Raw genomic sequence first — 14,032 nt, forward strand, 5'->3', positions numbered from 1 at the left:
TTGGAGAAAGGATACCCGGCCAAGGAAGGGGGCACAAATCCCACGAGCGCCGACCTTGAACGTGTCCGGCTGCCGAAGATCCTCCCCTACATGCAGGAATACTCGCGGCCGTACTTCTTCGGCTGGCCGGTCACCCTCGAGTGGCTCGCCCTGTTCGAAGAATGCGCCAGTCCGTACGTCGCGTCGGTCGGGCAAGGCTGCATCGGAAACGCCATGTGGCTCCTAAAGGAGCTGTGCAACGCGGCTCACGACAGCTCCGACTTCGACCTCATAACGGAGTACGCCGTGCACAAGGACGCACCCGTCCAGCCCGAGGACGATAAAGAAGAGTGGCCCCCCGCCGATCTGCAGTTCTGGATGGTGTCGATCCGGAACACGGTCTTCGCCTGTGACCAGATTTTCGCGAGGCCGACGCGGGCCCAGTACGCGTGGCTCAACGAGATCATGCCTGGGGACGAGGAGCCGCAGTGGTTCAAGAGTTTCCACAGCCGAGCGCAGTACTATGATCTCATATCGTAAACGGTGTATAGGCACAGGAGGGCTTCGTGTAGATCCCGACATATCAATGTATTCTAGAAAGTTGGGTCCAAGCGGATGCCAGGATAATCCTGGCCCCGTTGCTACCCCGGTTGGAGATGAGAGCGGCAACACTAGCATCCGTGCGCAGGGAGTTGACGGCAGTGGACAGGCCATCGAGGCAAGTGATGACGGAGCGGGTGTCGGAGTCGTAAGAGGTGTTTGAGCGATCCTCCGAGGGGTCGCAGAGGACATCGTGAATCGCACCTCCAAACTTGCGAGCGCCTCGCTTGAGCCCGTCTTGAACGTGAATATGTACGCCTACGTATTTCACACAAGGTCAGATCACTGCTCTCATCGACCGAAGCCGGGCCTTGTACACATCCCTGTCTACTCTTACACGTGTCCCACTACATCGAAAGCGCATGCGGTTACTTCAATGCACCTGCGCATAAGTGTCGCAGACCCGCAGCGACTCGATATACTCCTCTGTCCCGATGACGCCCCGGTACCACTGCGGCTCGCCCGGCATGACCGCGCGCAGCCACATGTACTGCGCCACCGTCGGCAGCTTAAAGTACAAGTAGTCCAAGAACGCCGTGTTGCGGATCGACGCGACCCAGAATTTGTGCGCGTTCTCGGAATACACGTCGTCCCTCCCGCCCTCGCTGGTGAACGGCGCCGCGGGATGCACGACCGGCTCGTAGATGATCTCGAGCCCATTATCTGGGCGCACCGCGCGCGAGACCTCGCGCAGGACTTTCATGCCGTATCCCCCGTAGTGGTCGTCGGGTGTGGGGCCGCGAGCGCATTGCGCGAACACGCGGAGCCACTGGGTCGACGGTGACGGCCCAGCCGAAGAAGTAGAGCAGGCGCGCGTGCTCGATGTGCTCGGGCGGGAGGTTGAAGTCGGGTGCAAAGGCCGCGAGGGCGGCTTTGTCGTGGCTCGCTGCTGCGGGGTTGGCCCAGCGCTGCAGGACGGCGGTGATCTAGAGAGTCGGTGAGCCGCCTGCTGCTGGTGGATTGGGTGGGATGCAAGTTGACTGACCCGTTCACGATCGTCCTCCAAGGAGAGCTCGGCGAGAAACCTGATGGGGCCATCCAGGGTTCGCTATCTGCTAGAGATTTGCGAAGTTCGGGCTTCGAACAGAACAGTAAGAACTGGGCCGGGATACTCGAGCGGAGACTTCGCTCACCGTAGCCTGACGTGGCGGAGCCATATTTACGAGTCTTTGAAGATATGACAGTCTACAGAGCCAGTCTAGTCATCTTCCAAGTCTACGACAATGCCAGTGGGACTCCACAGTCAACGTGGAGGAGGCGAGGTGCAGGCATCGGCGCGCCGCCTGCCGTGCGGTGTACATGTGTCGGATCCGTGTGCAGCGCTTGAATCCCAGTCGCGTCCACTCACGCATGGCTGCCGCGTGACTGAACGCGCACGCCGAGCCACCGTGAATGCCGGCACGACACCTCTCCGCAAACCTCCCGCTAACCTCGTTGTGTCCTGATCCCTAATCGCCCTCGTGAAATATCCACTGGTAATTTGGGGAGCCGGTTGTCCATGTCAGCAGTAGACACCTCCTCCGACGGGGCGTGACCCGGGCTACAAGCTGAGTGCCACTTGCCGACTCCGGCTCCTACCGCGGTGAGTCGAATCCCCTCTCAGCAGCCTGTAAGTATATCTCACAAGCATAACGCGAAGGCCGACGTCTCAGGCGGAGATTCCGCTCCGCTCGTATCCCCCGACGAGCATGAATCGTGGGCGGCGACCTCCAAACACCTGGCAGGACTTTCCTTCGAAGATGAGTGCGTGCGGGTCAGTGCGCTCATATCTCGCTGAATTTGCAAGGAACTCACTACGTACAGATCTTAACGATCTTAGAGAACGGGTATCCCAGCAAGACACCTCCCGAGGGTGTTGCAGGTGTTCGGAGCGTCCGACACGTCGAGCTGCCACATGTGCCTATCAAATGGGAGCGCGGAAAGCACACGCGGCCGCACTTCTTCGGCTGGCCGGTCACATGGGAGTGGCTCGAGCTTTTCAGGAAATGCGCCCGCCTGTACTCCAAACATCGTTTTGGAGGACACGTTTACGCGTTGCTGAGGGAGCTGTCTGGGGCAGGCAGCGACGGCTTTGATCTCAACATAAGGGTGGCCGTGCACGAAGGCGTGCCGCTCCAGCTTAACGACAAAGACGATGAATTTCCGCCTAAAGAACTGAGGTTCGAGATGGTGGCGATCCGGGACACATTGACCGCGGAATGCTACTTCGGCACGCGGCCGACGGAGGCCCAGTACGATTGGCTGGACTCAATCCTGCCTGGACAGGCGCAGTGGTACAAGAGTATTTGGACCAGGCAGAGTATTATTGAGCTCGAGATGTAAGCTACGTGTAGGAGTACTACGAGGGCCGTGTGTCAATGCCATCGAGAACTAGGAACGCATCTCAGGCTGACTGAGATCAAAGGAAGACATCTATGTATACAGCGACTATTCATTTGCAACATATCCACGCGCACCACTACGCGTAGCCAGCATCAAACACCCCGTCAAGCACGAACACATCCACCACCTCGAGAAACTGCGTGCGGAATTTCTCCAGCGCCGGGCGCATCGCCTCCTCCCACTCGTCCGCATACGCACCAAAGTACGCCAGCCGCGCCGCGCCGCCCGCCGCACGCACGCGCAGGCACTTCAGCACCTGCCGGAACGCGCCCCTGCGCCAGTCCCAGCCGTCAATCCGCAGATGCCTGAGCGCGGGGCAGCGCACGCGGCCGTGGGTGGAGAGCGAGCGGAGCATGGCGCGCGGGAGGCTGTGGGACGCGTACTCGCAGACGAGGAGCTTCTGGAGCGCGGGGAACGCGTCGAACACGCGGTCCCACGTCGCCTGCGGCACGTCCAGCACGCCGCGCAGCTCGAGCGCGGTCAGCGCGGGCCCGAGGTGCGTGGGGAGCCGCGGGAGCTCGCGCGCGAGCCACAGCTGCGCGTCGAGGTTGAACAGGTACGTCACCAGGGATATGCCGCTGGCGGGGTTTGTGAAGTGGAGGCCGGTCTGGCCGGAGACGTCGAGATAGGCGGAGGTGACGCGCTGGAGGACGGGATATTGCGTGCGGGGATCGTCCGGAAGGAGGGAGGCGTGGACGGAGGGCGGCACGTCGTCGTCGTTGCAGGATCCCAGGAGTTCGAGGTATGAGATGGCGGGGGTGTGGAGGTGCGCCATCAGCTGCGCGATATCGGCTGGGGCATCTCTGCATTCGAGGTGCTGTAAAACGGGGAGCGTGACGACACGCTCGTGAAGCGCAGAGCTTTGGAGATTAACCGCGGCCGAGAGGAAATTATTGAGATAGAGGTACCGAAGGCGTTGACCGTGTTCGAGTACGTCGAGGAAGTCGAGGAAGGGAAGCGTTGGTGTCGACAAAGAGCAATCCGTGAGAGACAGGATCTCGACATTGGCCAGGACCGCCTTCGTCCAGGGTACCGAGATGTGTGTGAGCTCCAGCCGTTCGAGGCCAGCGCAGCGGTCTGCCACAGCGGTTACTGGGCGGGCTGTCTCGTCCATCGCAATTGTGAGGCTCCGCAGGACAGACAACGAGCGCGATAGAAGCGACTCAAGGTAGGGCGCATCCTCATCAGACACCGCTCCTTCGAGTGCCAGCTTCTCGATGCGGCCAGCGTGCACCTCAAGCATCGGCAGCACCGCTTTGAGGTCGCAGTCGGACGCGAGCTCTAGACGGATCTGAGAGCTTCCCAATCGGCTCAAAGCGAGGTCGAACCACCTGGTGTCCGTGGCGATGGTGATGTCGCTCCAGAAACAGGCGCGGTTCCGGATGAGGGCGCACCAGTGACGGCACACGAGCATCAGCCGTGCCCAGGGGCGCCGCGCCTCTTCTTCATATGGAAGAAACCGGGACGGCGGCTTGTCCGGAAGGAGTGCGGGCGCGAGTTCCTCGAAGATGTGGAGGAGCACCTCCGCGGGAAGAGAGTGGATGGGGAGGTTCGCGTTCCACAGCGCCTTCTGGCTGAAGTGCTCGAGCTCGGACTGGGTTCCTTCGAGGCGAAGAGTTGTCTCGTTCTCGAGATGACTGGGGGTGCGGGTTGGCGAATAGCGACAGGAGTCGATGTCGATGGTGGGAAGGCCGTATAGGGGCCCGGGCAGTTTCTCGTCCAAGAGGATGCGGGGCGATGGGGAAGCACTTCCAAGCTCTGGTGAAGACGCCTTTCTGCTGCACAGACCATGAAAACTGCTATTCAGAAAGATCTCGCGGTAGCATCTAGCTGAAATGTTATAATAACTCACCTCGCGGTGTCATTGAACACGGACATGGCAACCTAAGATACCTCAGATGATAATATAACGGCGCCAATGAAAGTCGATGGCAAGGTAAAAATCCTGCACCAGCTCCTTCCAACCGCAAATGAGGTCGAAATCGCGCCGCTGCTGAGAGCGAGGATGTGGAGAGAAAGAAAGGGGAGGTGATAACTTAGCGCCCGTAAAACGCGATGCTCGGGTTTCCGAGACCGTCGGAGCTTTGGGGGCCTGGGCATCCATATTGACAGTTTCCTGCTCCCGCCAAGAGCGATCCATACCTGATCGTGGTCTACCACGGCCCTCTGTACGACGGGAATAAGTTGTTCTGGAGTGTCTCCCGCCACTCTGAAGGCCCAGCTGGACGTGGACGCGGTGTCGCGGATTGCCGCCACCGGACCACTCGCCAACCTCTTGCATCGCAGTTAGTCAAGATCCCTAACAACATGCTGACCGGACTTCTCACTGACGCGTTTATTAAAAGCTGACACTACCCGTGATGAGCGTTCTTCGCGGTGTTTAGGGCCTATCAAGGAACAATCAGTGCAGTTCGCCCAGCGAGAGTCGGCGTACGCACCCTGCTGAAATTTCGGAGCGCTTGAACGACCTACGCGTCAACGATGATCCCGCGCGCGCGGGGCGATGCGGGCAAACGGCGTGGAAGGATGATATCAGACGGAGTGTTTGTTCGAAATATATGCATGTGACTCCGATATATATCCTTAGTAGCGCCACCCGTCGAGTTCGAACGCATCGACGACTACGAGAAATTGCGCCCGGTACTTGCCCACCACCGCGAGCGTCACCGTTTCCTCGTCCCAATCGTGTGCATCTGCACCGAAGCACTCCAACCTCTCCGCGCCGTGCGCGGCACGCACGCGCAGGCACTCCAAGATCTGGCGGAATGCGCGCCGGCTCCAATCCCAGCCATTGATCCTGAGATGCCTTAGCGAAGGGCAGCGCAATGGCATGCGGCCAGCGCAGCCAGTGCCGGTGGCGATGGCGGTATAGACCGCACCATGCGGTACCGAGTGTGCAGGGGCGGCGAGGGAGCGGAGCATGGCAAGTGGGATACCGTGAAAGTTGTACTCGTGCATGACGAGCTTTTGCAGCGCGGGGAAGGAGTCAAACAGGCGGTCCCAGCATGCGGGGGAGATGTTGAGCGCACCGCAAACTTCCAGCTCTATCAACGCAGGCCCGAAGAGCGCGGGGAGCTGGGACAGCCCCTTCTCAAGCCAATGTGGCTTACCCCAGCATTTAACGTCACTTTTGAACAGACGTAGTTCGAAGGATGTGCCAGCGGGGTGAGAGAAACAGAGGGTGTTCTCATCGCCATTGACGAGAAAGTATACGCAGGTGATGTCCTGCAGGACGGGGAATCGAGTATCAAGATCTTGTGGAAGCAAGGACGCATGTGCGTTAGAAGGCACGCTGCGATCACAGTCTCCTACAAGTTCGATGTGCGAGATAGCGGGAGTATGGAGGTGCGTCATCAACCTTGCAACATTGGTCGGCACATCGCTGAGTTCGAGGTGCTTCAATCCGTGGAGCGTGACAACACGCTCGTAAGGCGCAGAGGTCTGGGGGTCCAACACCGCTGAGAGGAATCCCGAAAGGTAGAGGTGCTGAAGGCGTTGCCCGTATTCGAGTACGTCGAGAAAGGCGAGGAAGGGAAGCGCTGGCATTGACAGGCAGCAGTCCGTCAGGGATAGGTCCTTGAGATTGGCTAGGACCGACGGTGTCCAAGGTAGTGAGGCTTGTGTGAGGTGCAACCGTTCGAGGCCAGAGCAGCAGCCTCCTATAGCGCACGCACGGCGGACCGTCAAGTCCATCGTGATTTCAAGGCTCCGCAGGGCAGGGAAAGAGAGGGATAGAAACGACTCAACACGGGAAGCATCCACGTCACGTATTGCCTCTCCGAATACCAGGCCCCCGATGCGGCCGGTGTTTGTTTCAAGCATTGCGAGGACACCTTCGAGGTCGCAGCCGGGAGCGAGCGTTATACAAATAGGCGCACTTCCCAAACGGCTCAATGCAAGGTCGAACCACCTGGTGTCCTTATATATGATGACGTCCCTCCAGAAAAAGGCTGCGTTCCTGATGAGGGCGCACCAGTGGCGACATACTCGCATGAGTCGTCCCCAAGGGCGCTGAGGCTCTTCATCAGGCCATCCGGACGATTCCTCGTCCAAAAGGAGCGCTGGCACGAATTGCTTGAAGATGTGCAGGAGTAGCTCTGCAGGAAGAGAATGAATGGGTAGGACCGCGTTCCACATCGCCTTCCGGCTGAAGAGCTCCAGCTCGAACTGCGCTCGCTCGCGGCGAAGGGTTGTCTTGCTCCTCAGATAGTCCGCGGCGCGGGTTTGCGAGTGAGTGGAGTCGGGTTTGATGGCGGGAAGGCCGTATAGGGGCCCGGGTAGCTTCTCGTCCAGGAGAATGGGAGGTGGTGGGGAAGACACTCTCCTGTTGCATTATCCATAACGATGTCAGAGGCCCTGTGGTGACATCCAGCTGAAGGCTTGTAAAGACTCACCGAAGCATGTCATAGAACTGTGGCATGGCGTTCCGTGGCTCCCTGGACGACATTGTAGGGACCAGAAGAGGAGATGGGACGTGGAAAAGAGTGTGAGTGAGACGAGGCTACAGAGTAGCGCCCGTAAACGCGCTGGCCTGAACGGGCTTCCGGGCCGTCGGCTTTGGGCATCCTCGGCCGATCGCGAGGCGGCCTCACTCAGCCATCCGGGGACGTCGAGGAGTCCGTCTTCTTGCGCCTCAGCCACCTCAAGGACTCTGGTCGTTAAGATTGTCCAATATTGAGGCGTACTGTATAGGACAGAGCTACTGACAGTCATATGATGCTCGCTTCAGATATGAGCGCTTGGACTTCATGGCCCGCCGTTCAACTCAAACTTGACCCACAGTCTGCTGTTTACCTCGTCTGCCCCATCTGCCGTGGCCCCGCAGAACTGTAATAGGCAGGTCTGTTCAACTTCCATAACTCTTGAAACGGTTTTTTGATGAACGTACGCGCTTCTATAGCGAGCGACGGGCGCTGGTCCTGCCAGGGTGTGCGTTACCTCGGCAAAGCAACAGCAATGTTCGACTAGATTGCGATATGTATTCGCAGGAAACTATTGTGGTGAGTACAATGTCTCAGAGAAAGTATCATTTGTTGTGATGATTTTATGTGTTTATTAGTTATCAAGTACACGATCAGCTTCAAGCATCCGCCGCCACACCTTCACCTGAGCAACAACTCGACATGCCCTGCCTGTCGCGACACACGTTTCTTTGCCTACTAAGACGTCACATTCCAGTCAAGCTGCAGTTTGTGAAGACGTGGAGAAGAAGAAGGCTCGACCAGATACGTATCATTCTCATGACCTGCTCGCGCTTCGACGGGAAGTCTCCAGACTTAACCGGAGAGCCGAACACAGTCATCAATTCCGCGAGGGTGGGTGTCTACTGCGTAGACGATACCTTCGCTACTTACGCCACGAGTGGCCGTCGTTTACTGCCGCCCCCCACACAACGTACTGGTCTTTACTTTCGCTTCTTCTGAATTACCAATCTATCTACAACATGACTCATTCCGATGCTTTCCCTGCCACTTCGAAGGACATGGACGCGACTTGGACGTCACGATTCAAGCCATTCAAGCCGGACCAAGGCTCGTCGACTCACACTGACATCTCAGTGAGTATATATTCCTAACAACATGCTGAACGGAATTTTCACTGGCGCGTTGAGTAGGTCGATATTCCCCGTGGTGGGCCTGCTCCGCTTGAATCACCCGACCAGTATGGACTTTGGGCGGCGACCAGCAAACGTCTGGCCGGGCTTTCCCTGGAAGACGAGTGCATGCGGGTCAGTGATCATACATGCAACGCGAAATATCAAGGAACCTACGAACGTACAGATCTTAGAGATCTTAGAGAACGGGTATCCGAACAAGGCATCTCCAGAAGGGGTCGTGGTAGATGCCGCCGCGAGCGTCGAACGTTTCAACCTGCCGAGGGCATCCACTTATATGGATAACCACCCCACCAGGCCTTATTTCTATGGCTGGCCGATCACACGCAAGTGGTTTCGGGTTTTTGCGCAATGCGCCAGCCCGTACTCCGCAAATGTCCCCCAGGGCGGTGTCGGATACGGCCTCACGTTGCTGAAGGAGCTGTCCGGTGCCGACGGCGTCAACTTCGATCTCACCCAAGAGCTGGCCGTGCACAAGAAGGCGCCAGTCAAGCCTGAAGATGAGAGTGAAGAAGAAGAGTGGCTCGCCGATGAACTTCGGTTCTATATGGTGTCGATATGGAACACATTAGACGTTCCCGGCTACTTCGTTGCGTGGCCGACCCGGGCCCAGTACGAGTGGCTGAACTCGATCCTGCCTAGAGAGCCGCAGTGGTACAAGGGTTTTTACAGCAGAGAGAATTGTATTACGCTCATGATGTAAGATACGTGCAGGAGTAGTAAAAAATACCGTCGAGTCACTAGCAGTGAGAGAACTTGGATCGCTAACGCTGCCACTGCAGGCAGATGCCCGCCAGTGCGATTGGTCAAAGTGATGTCCTGGCGGTAGCACTCGACTCCAGTATGGCACGGTTTGGCCCTAACGGGCTTAGAGTATCACTGACAATTCATATACGTTTTCTTCGTCGTTGTCACATCTCTCGCGATTCATCTCCATATTCCTATACCTCCTACGATTACCCCTTGTGTGTCCGGTACCGGGGCCCGCGCGGGACCCGGCGGGAACAGCGCACACACACCCTACTTCTGCGCAGGCTGCACGGCCGAGTAGTTCCACAGCTGGGCGGGATCATCAGCCTCGAGGGGCGCGAGCTGGATCTGGTAGCACACAGCGATGGAAACCTCATCGTCAGATCCCCATTCGAGTGCTTAGCGAGCTCAGGCTGGTACGCACCTTTGTGCCGTTCGCAGCGCTTCCCCCATTCCCGAGAGTGATGACGAGCTGCGAGTTCGGCCACGAGATCCTGACAGTGTGTGTTCAGTGCCAATCCTCCGATGCTGCAGCGCCTCGGAAGTGCTAATGGATAGAAGTACCTCAGAGAGTTGTCTGCCGTTTGCTCCACGTTCCAGTTGACCGGGTACGGGCTGGCGATGATGTCGGTGCCACTGAGCACACCTTCTGCGACGGTGAGGAACATCGGCAGCCCGTCGGGCTGCGAGCGGTAGACGCAGCGAATCGCATATCCCTGCCCGCCGTTGGCGATGAAATCCCACTGCAAAAGCGCGCCGGGATGTCAGCGAGCAGCACCGGGGGCATGAGAAGGATATCTCTACCTGCTGGTTCGCCCGTCCGTGTCTGTCCCACCCGTGGATGGTCCCAGGGTTGATCAACGACATGTCGAGCATCGTGCCGCTGCGCGCGTTCTGCAGTAGGTACGGGCCCGCGCCGGGGTCCAGCGGCGTAGTGTTGTTGGACATGATGGGTGGTAAGGGGTGGAGAGACGATGAGAGATCCTGTTTCGATGGAGCTGCGGGTTCGAGAGCGGGTTCGCTGCTGCACCGACGAGAGGCGAGGTGTACTTTATATACGCGTGTGCACGAGCGCTGTGCTTTGTGAAGGAAATATGTGAATGCCAGTACCGAGAAAGAAATAGATCATTCTACAGCAGACCTACCGACCGGGGGCCGTCTGCCACGTACTCCACGTCCTCGTCGCCGTGCCCGTGAGGCACGCATCCAGTGTTGTGCTCATCGGCGCCAGAACGACGTATCTTGGAAGCAATGAGCGAGGCGCTGCCCCGTCGAGCATTACCAAGTATTACGACCCGCCGCGTCTTCAGGAAAGAATGATATGCGCCGTTTCTGTCGTTGAAGATCCCCGAGGCATCGAACACCGCCTCACGTGTGCGGGAGGGCGCGATGCGCATTAGTCTTGTTCTCTTCTTCGGACCTTCGAATCTCCAGCATGCAGAGATACTACGTAAAGTCCACTTCTTCGGATCCGAAGGCAGCTGTACGGTGTCGTAAGTATTACGCCCTACACAGGGAATTGATCCGAAGCGCTTACTACTTCACTGCAACTGTGCTACTAGTTGCCCGTAGCAGGCACGGTACTCAGTATTCAGTAGCCGAGATGGTGTGTAGTTCCATAACAATCGTGGTGGTCGTGGCGGCCTTGACAATGGGGATCCCTTTAGCGGAGGGTATGATTGATGTATACTGTTAGAACAGACGCACGCCCGCCGTCGTACCACCAACGCGTGTACCTCGTAGAGCGAGCTTCGAAACGAGTCACGGAGCTCTTCCGAGACGCTGACTTCGAAAGACCCAAAAGTGCGAGGTGATCTGACACCGCCTTCAAGTCCTCGCCGGCATGGACGTTGTAGCCTGCCTAGACGATGGCATAGAATCGGCGTGTACCTGCTGCATGACGTCAAACTTGGAGTCTGAGCGCTGAGCACCGAGCGGCGAAGCGGGATGTTCAATGTCCTCTGACATGGGTGCACCGGCGGTGACGCAGATGAGCGAGTCGCTCGAGGATTACGCAGCGCGCTAAGCAATGCAGGGGTGGTCAGTATAATTCATTATATTCCTTGATTGAATTATGGGTTGTAGCGCAATAAGCAACAAAAAAGGGACGTCGCATGAACATACAACGTAGAAATGCCTAAGCCACACAGAGCTCGCGAGGACGCACAAATCCAAGCTGATAGACCATCGCCGGGGACTAGCACAACAACAACAACCCATGATTACTCACCGCGGTTGAACTGGTACTTCGCCACCATCTCCCGCAGCTGCGCAGCGTAGTGCGCGTCCATCCAGCCCTCCCCGTAGGTACGACCCGGCTTCACAGAGACGCCCAGGCGCTGCAGCGGCTCTGCCCCAAGCGTTGTGCGCGTACGCAGGCAGTCCACGAGCGCGGCCATGATAACTCCGCCGTCCCAGCTGAAGCCGCCGAGAGCGAGGTGTTCGAGCGCCGGGCAGCGAACGCGAACCCGCTGCGGCGCCGAGTCGCTGCCCGCGTCGTGAGCAACCGCATCTTCGCTTGGGCCGCTGGCCAAGGACTCTAGCAAGTGCGGCTCGAGCAGGTGCGTGTCTTCCCCGTATGGGGTCGTTACATGCAAGGATGTGAGGTGCGGGACTGAGTCAAACAGGTTGTCGAAGATGGCGCGAGAGGTAGCTTGGATGTTGATGCTGAGACTGAGCGTTTTCAGTGCAGATGGACTGAGGAGATCTGCGAGAGCTGGGAGTATCGTGGTCGCGGGAACAATGGTGCGACCCCAATCCCGGAGAGTGGCGGACACTAGGGAGAGTTTCACATCCAACGGCCCTCCAGTGCAATGAAAGGTATCCTCGCCGTACTTGAACGTCCTGCGGATAGACAGAGAGTCCGTAGCGCCTAAGAGGGCACTTCCATGGAGTTGAAGGGGGAGTAGGAGTTTCCAATGATGGATAACGGCATCATTGAGTTCGTCACTGCTGAGCCACCCACATAGATAGACGCAACCACGAGGGGGCAAGCGCACGAAAGTTATGAACTGTCGCACCCATTGCACGTCATCGGAGAAGTCGAGGTTGCGCAGCCGAGGGAGTGAAAATGAATGTCTGGAAGGAGAGGGGAGTTGCGAGCAGGCCGCGCTCACGTAACGATCGAGGTTGAGATTTTCGATGCATTGAGCGGATTCAAGGGTATCTAGGAATGCGTCGGCGGTAATTTTGGGGAGCCCCAGGGTGCAATGTGTGAGCGAGAGGGTTGTGAGGCCGCGCAAGAGAGATCCTGTCAACTGAACTCGGATGCGAGCCAGTTCAAGATGTGCCAGCTGGGGACAATTTGCGGGGAGGAAGAGTATCTGGTCTACCGCCGGGGCTGGGAAAGGTATCTGAATACCATGATCCTTGATCACGAGCTTGGCGAGGGAAGGAAAGACGCCGTCGATCAAGGGGGACAAGGCTGCCAGTTCATCTCTCGACCCATATCCGAGAACCAGGGATTTTATCCGGCCACGACAGGGCACAACATGCAGCAGCACGCTAGCCAGGGTCGGTAAATCTTCAAAGGTCAAATGCAATAGGACCTGATGAGAACGAGATAGGCTCAGAAGTAAACGTTCTGTTCGCTTGTGAACGACTATGGTATCCCAGAAGTGCCCGTGGTCGAGGATGACGGTGCACCAGTGACGGCAGACCTGCATGTAGCGTACGGGGTCAAATCCTTTCCTCGACCATTGGGGCCAGATACGAATGAAGAGGAGGATGTGGACCAGGAGCTCGTCGGGGAGCGTGTTGATTAAAGCGAAGCGATTCGGCATCCCTCTCAGGGCGAAGGGGTCCATGATTGTGTTCTGGCTAGCCGAGTACTGTGTAAGTTCCTGCTTGGATTCAGGAGCATCCCTAGTTGATGCATCCTCCTCGACGGACACGGCACCGAGCTGTTCAGGTGCGGCGGCAGGCAGGCCATGCACATGGCGGCTAGCGAGATTTAAACATCAGCACGCCAATATGTGCATTTTAAGAGTGGTAAAATTCACCGTGATCGTCTTTTACGAAGATATCTGACAATCTGGTCGAACATCGCCGCCCAATTTCTGTAGGGCACCGGCGACCGTGGGCGTTGACAAATGTGGCGGCTAGGCCCACACGCCGCTCGCTGTCGATTTGCGAGTTTGTGTCAACGAAAATTCATAGAGATCGTAGAATGAAATTGACGAACTTCGAGCTCAAATACCGAGGACGGCAGGTCCTCGGGGTCGGTGGTGGGCGTAGACGACAAGCGGAACGCAATTAAACGCCCGTGTTTGTTTGCGCCCGATGTTCCCGGACGCCAATTTCGAGAGGACTGTCGACTCGCGCACTGCCTGGCAGGACACGCTGAATCCACACGTTCCCTTTGCCCATCATCACTGTTGACGCTGTCGCTAGTGATTTTATCATGAGCTGCATGTCGTCTTGTTGAACTTCTGTGTCTACGGCTGTGCCGGACCGGGAGTGGCAGTGATAGTGGCTGTGCGTCTACCATACGCCAGCATGGACTTTCCTACTTACCATATATGTACATTCTTTTGTTCTGTACTTACTTGGCATCCTGCCATCCCTCCATATGATTCTGGTACGTTCTACGATGTTCCGGACTATTCTAGACAGCGTCCGGATTACTTGCATTACTCAGCCATGGACTATCTGACCTTATGTCGATTATGCTCCCTTACTCAGCGTTACTCATCGCTCAGTCAGCGT

General features: G+C 57.5%; 8 protein-coding genes across 8 annotated transcripts; 3 read left to right on the top strand and 5 right to left on the bottom strand.

Annotated features, from left to right (window-relative positions):
* Positions 1–6: 6 nt before the first annotated feature.
* TRAVEDRAFT_53081 (uncharacterized protein) lies at positions 7–519 on the top strand (the record flags this gene model as incomplete). Its single annotated transcript, XM_008046030.1, has 1 exon — positions 7–519. A coding segment is annotated over one exon (513 nt), but the record flags the coding sequence as incomplete, so codon positions are not given.
* Positions 520–889: 370 nt separating this feature from the next.
* Positions 890–1,770, bottom strand: TRAVEDRAFT_31806 (uncharacterized protein). Its single transcript, XM_008045839.1, has 3 exons — positions 1,713–1,770; positions 1,565–1,656; positions 890–1,505 (listed from the first exon to the last, which is right to left on the bottom strand). Exons 1-3 carry the CDS (start codon positions 1,734–1,736, stop codon positions 953–955), a joined length of 669 nt encoding a protein of 222 aa, XP_008044030.1. The 5' UTR covers positions 1,737–1,770; the 3' UTR covers positions 890–952.
* A 497-nt stretch (positions 1,771–2,267) lies between these two features.
* TRAVEDRAFT_53083 (uncharacterized protein) lies at positions 2,268–2,901 on the top strand (the record flags this gene model as incomplete). The annotated part of the gene is made up of 2 exons (XM_008046031.1): positions 2,268–2,322; positions 2,399–2,901. 2 exons carry the CDS (start codon positions 2,268–2,270, stop codon positions 2,899–2,901), a joined length of 558 nt encoding a protein of 185 aa, XP_008044222.1.
* Positions 2,871–5,065, bottom strand: TRAVEDRAFT_74998 (uncharacterized protein; the record flags this gene model as incomplete). The annotated part of the gene is made up of 3 exons (XM_008046032.1): positions 2,871–4,736; positions 4,814–4,845; positions 4,913–5,065. 3 exons carry the CDS (start codon positions 5,063–5,065, stop codon positions 3,038–3,040), a joined length of 1,884 nt encoding a protein of 627 aa, XP_008044223.1. The 3' UTR covers positions 2,871–3,037.
* An 88-nt stretch (positions 5,066–5,153) lies between these two features.
* On the bottom strand, positions 5,154–7,285 carry TRAVEDRAFT_74999 (uncharacterized protein). Its single transcript, XM_008046033.1, has 3 exons — positions 5,400–7,285; positions 5,288–5,348; positions 5,154–5,233 (listed from the first exon to the last, which is right to left on the bottom strand). Exon 1 carries the CDS (start codon positions 7,096–7,098, stop codon positions 5,545–5,547), a length of 1,554 nt encoding a protein of 517 aa, XP_008044224.1. The 5' UTR covers positions 7,099–7,285; the 3' UTR covers positions 5,154–5,233; positions 5,288–5,348; positions 5,400–5,544.
* A 1,119-nt stretch (positions 7,286–8,404) lies between these two features.
* Positions 8,405–9,404, top strand: TRAVEDRAFT_53086 (uncharacterized protein; the record flags this gene model as incomplete). The annotated part of the gene is made up of 4 exons (XM_008046034.1): positions 8,405–8,518; positions 8,576–8,689; positions 8,742–9,274; positions 9,362–9,404. The coding sequence occupies 4 exons, from the start codon at positions 8,405–8,407 to the stop codon at positions 9,402–9,404; spliced, it is 804 nt and encodes a 267-aa protein (XP_008044225.1).
* A 191-nt stretch (positions 9,405–9,595) lies between these two features.
* Positions 9,596–10,273, bottom strand: TRAVEDRAFT_24113 (uncharacterized protein; the record flags this gene model as incomplete). The annotated part of the gene is made up of 4 exons (XM_008045785.1): positions 9,596–9,673; positions 9,750–9,819; positions 9,890–10,068; positions 10,130–10,273. The coding sequence occupies 4 exons, from the start codon at positions 10,271–10,273 to the stop codon at positions 9,596–9,598; spliced, it is 471 nt and encodes a 156-aa protein (XP_008043976.1).
* Positions 10,274–11,547: 1,274 nt separating this feature from the next.
* TRAVEDRAFT_53088 (uncharacterized protein) lies at positions 11,548–13,370 on the bottom strand (the record flags this gene model as incomplete). Its single annotated transcript, XM_008046035.1, has 2 exons — positions 11,548–13,267; positions 13,327–13,370. 2 exons carry the CDS (start codon positions 13,368–13,370, stop codon positions 11,548–11,550), a joined length of 1,764 nt encoding a protein of 587 aa, XP_008044226.1.
* Between the last annotated feature and the right edge of the window lie 662 nt (positions 13,371–14,032).

This window comes from Trametes versicolor (genome assembly GCF_000271585.1).
Source record: "Trametes versicolor FP-101664 SS1 unplaced genomic scaffold TRAVEscaffold_13, whole genome shotgun sequence".
NCBI lineage: Eukaryota > Fungi > Basidiomycota > Agaricomycetes > Polyporales > Polyporaceae > Trametes > Trametes versicolor.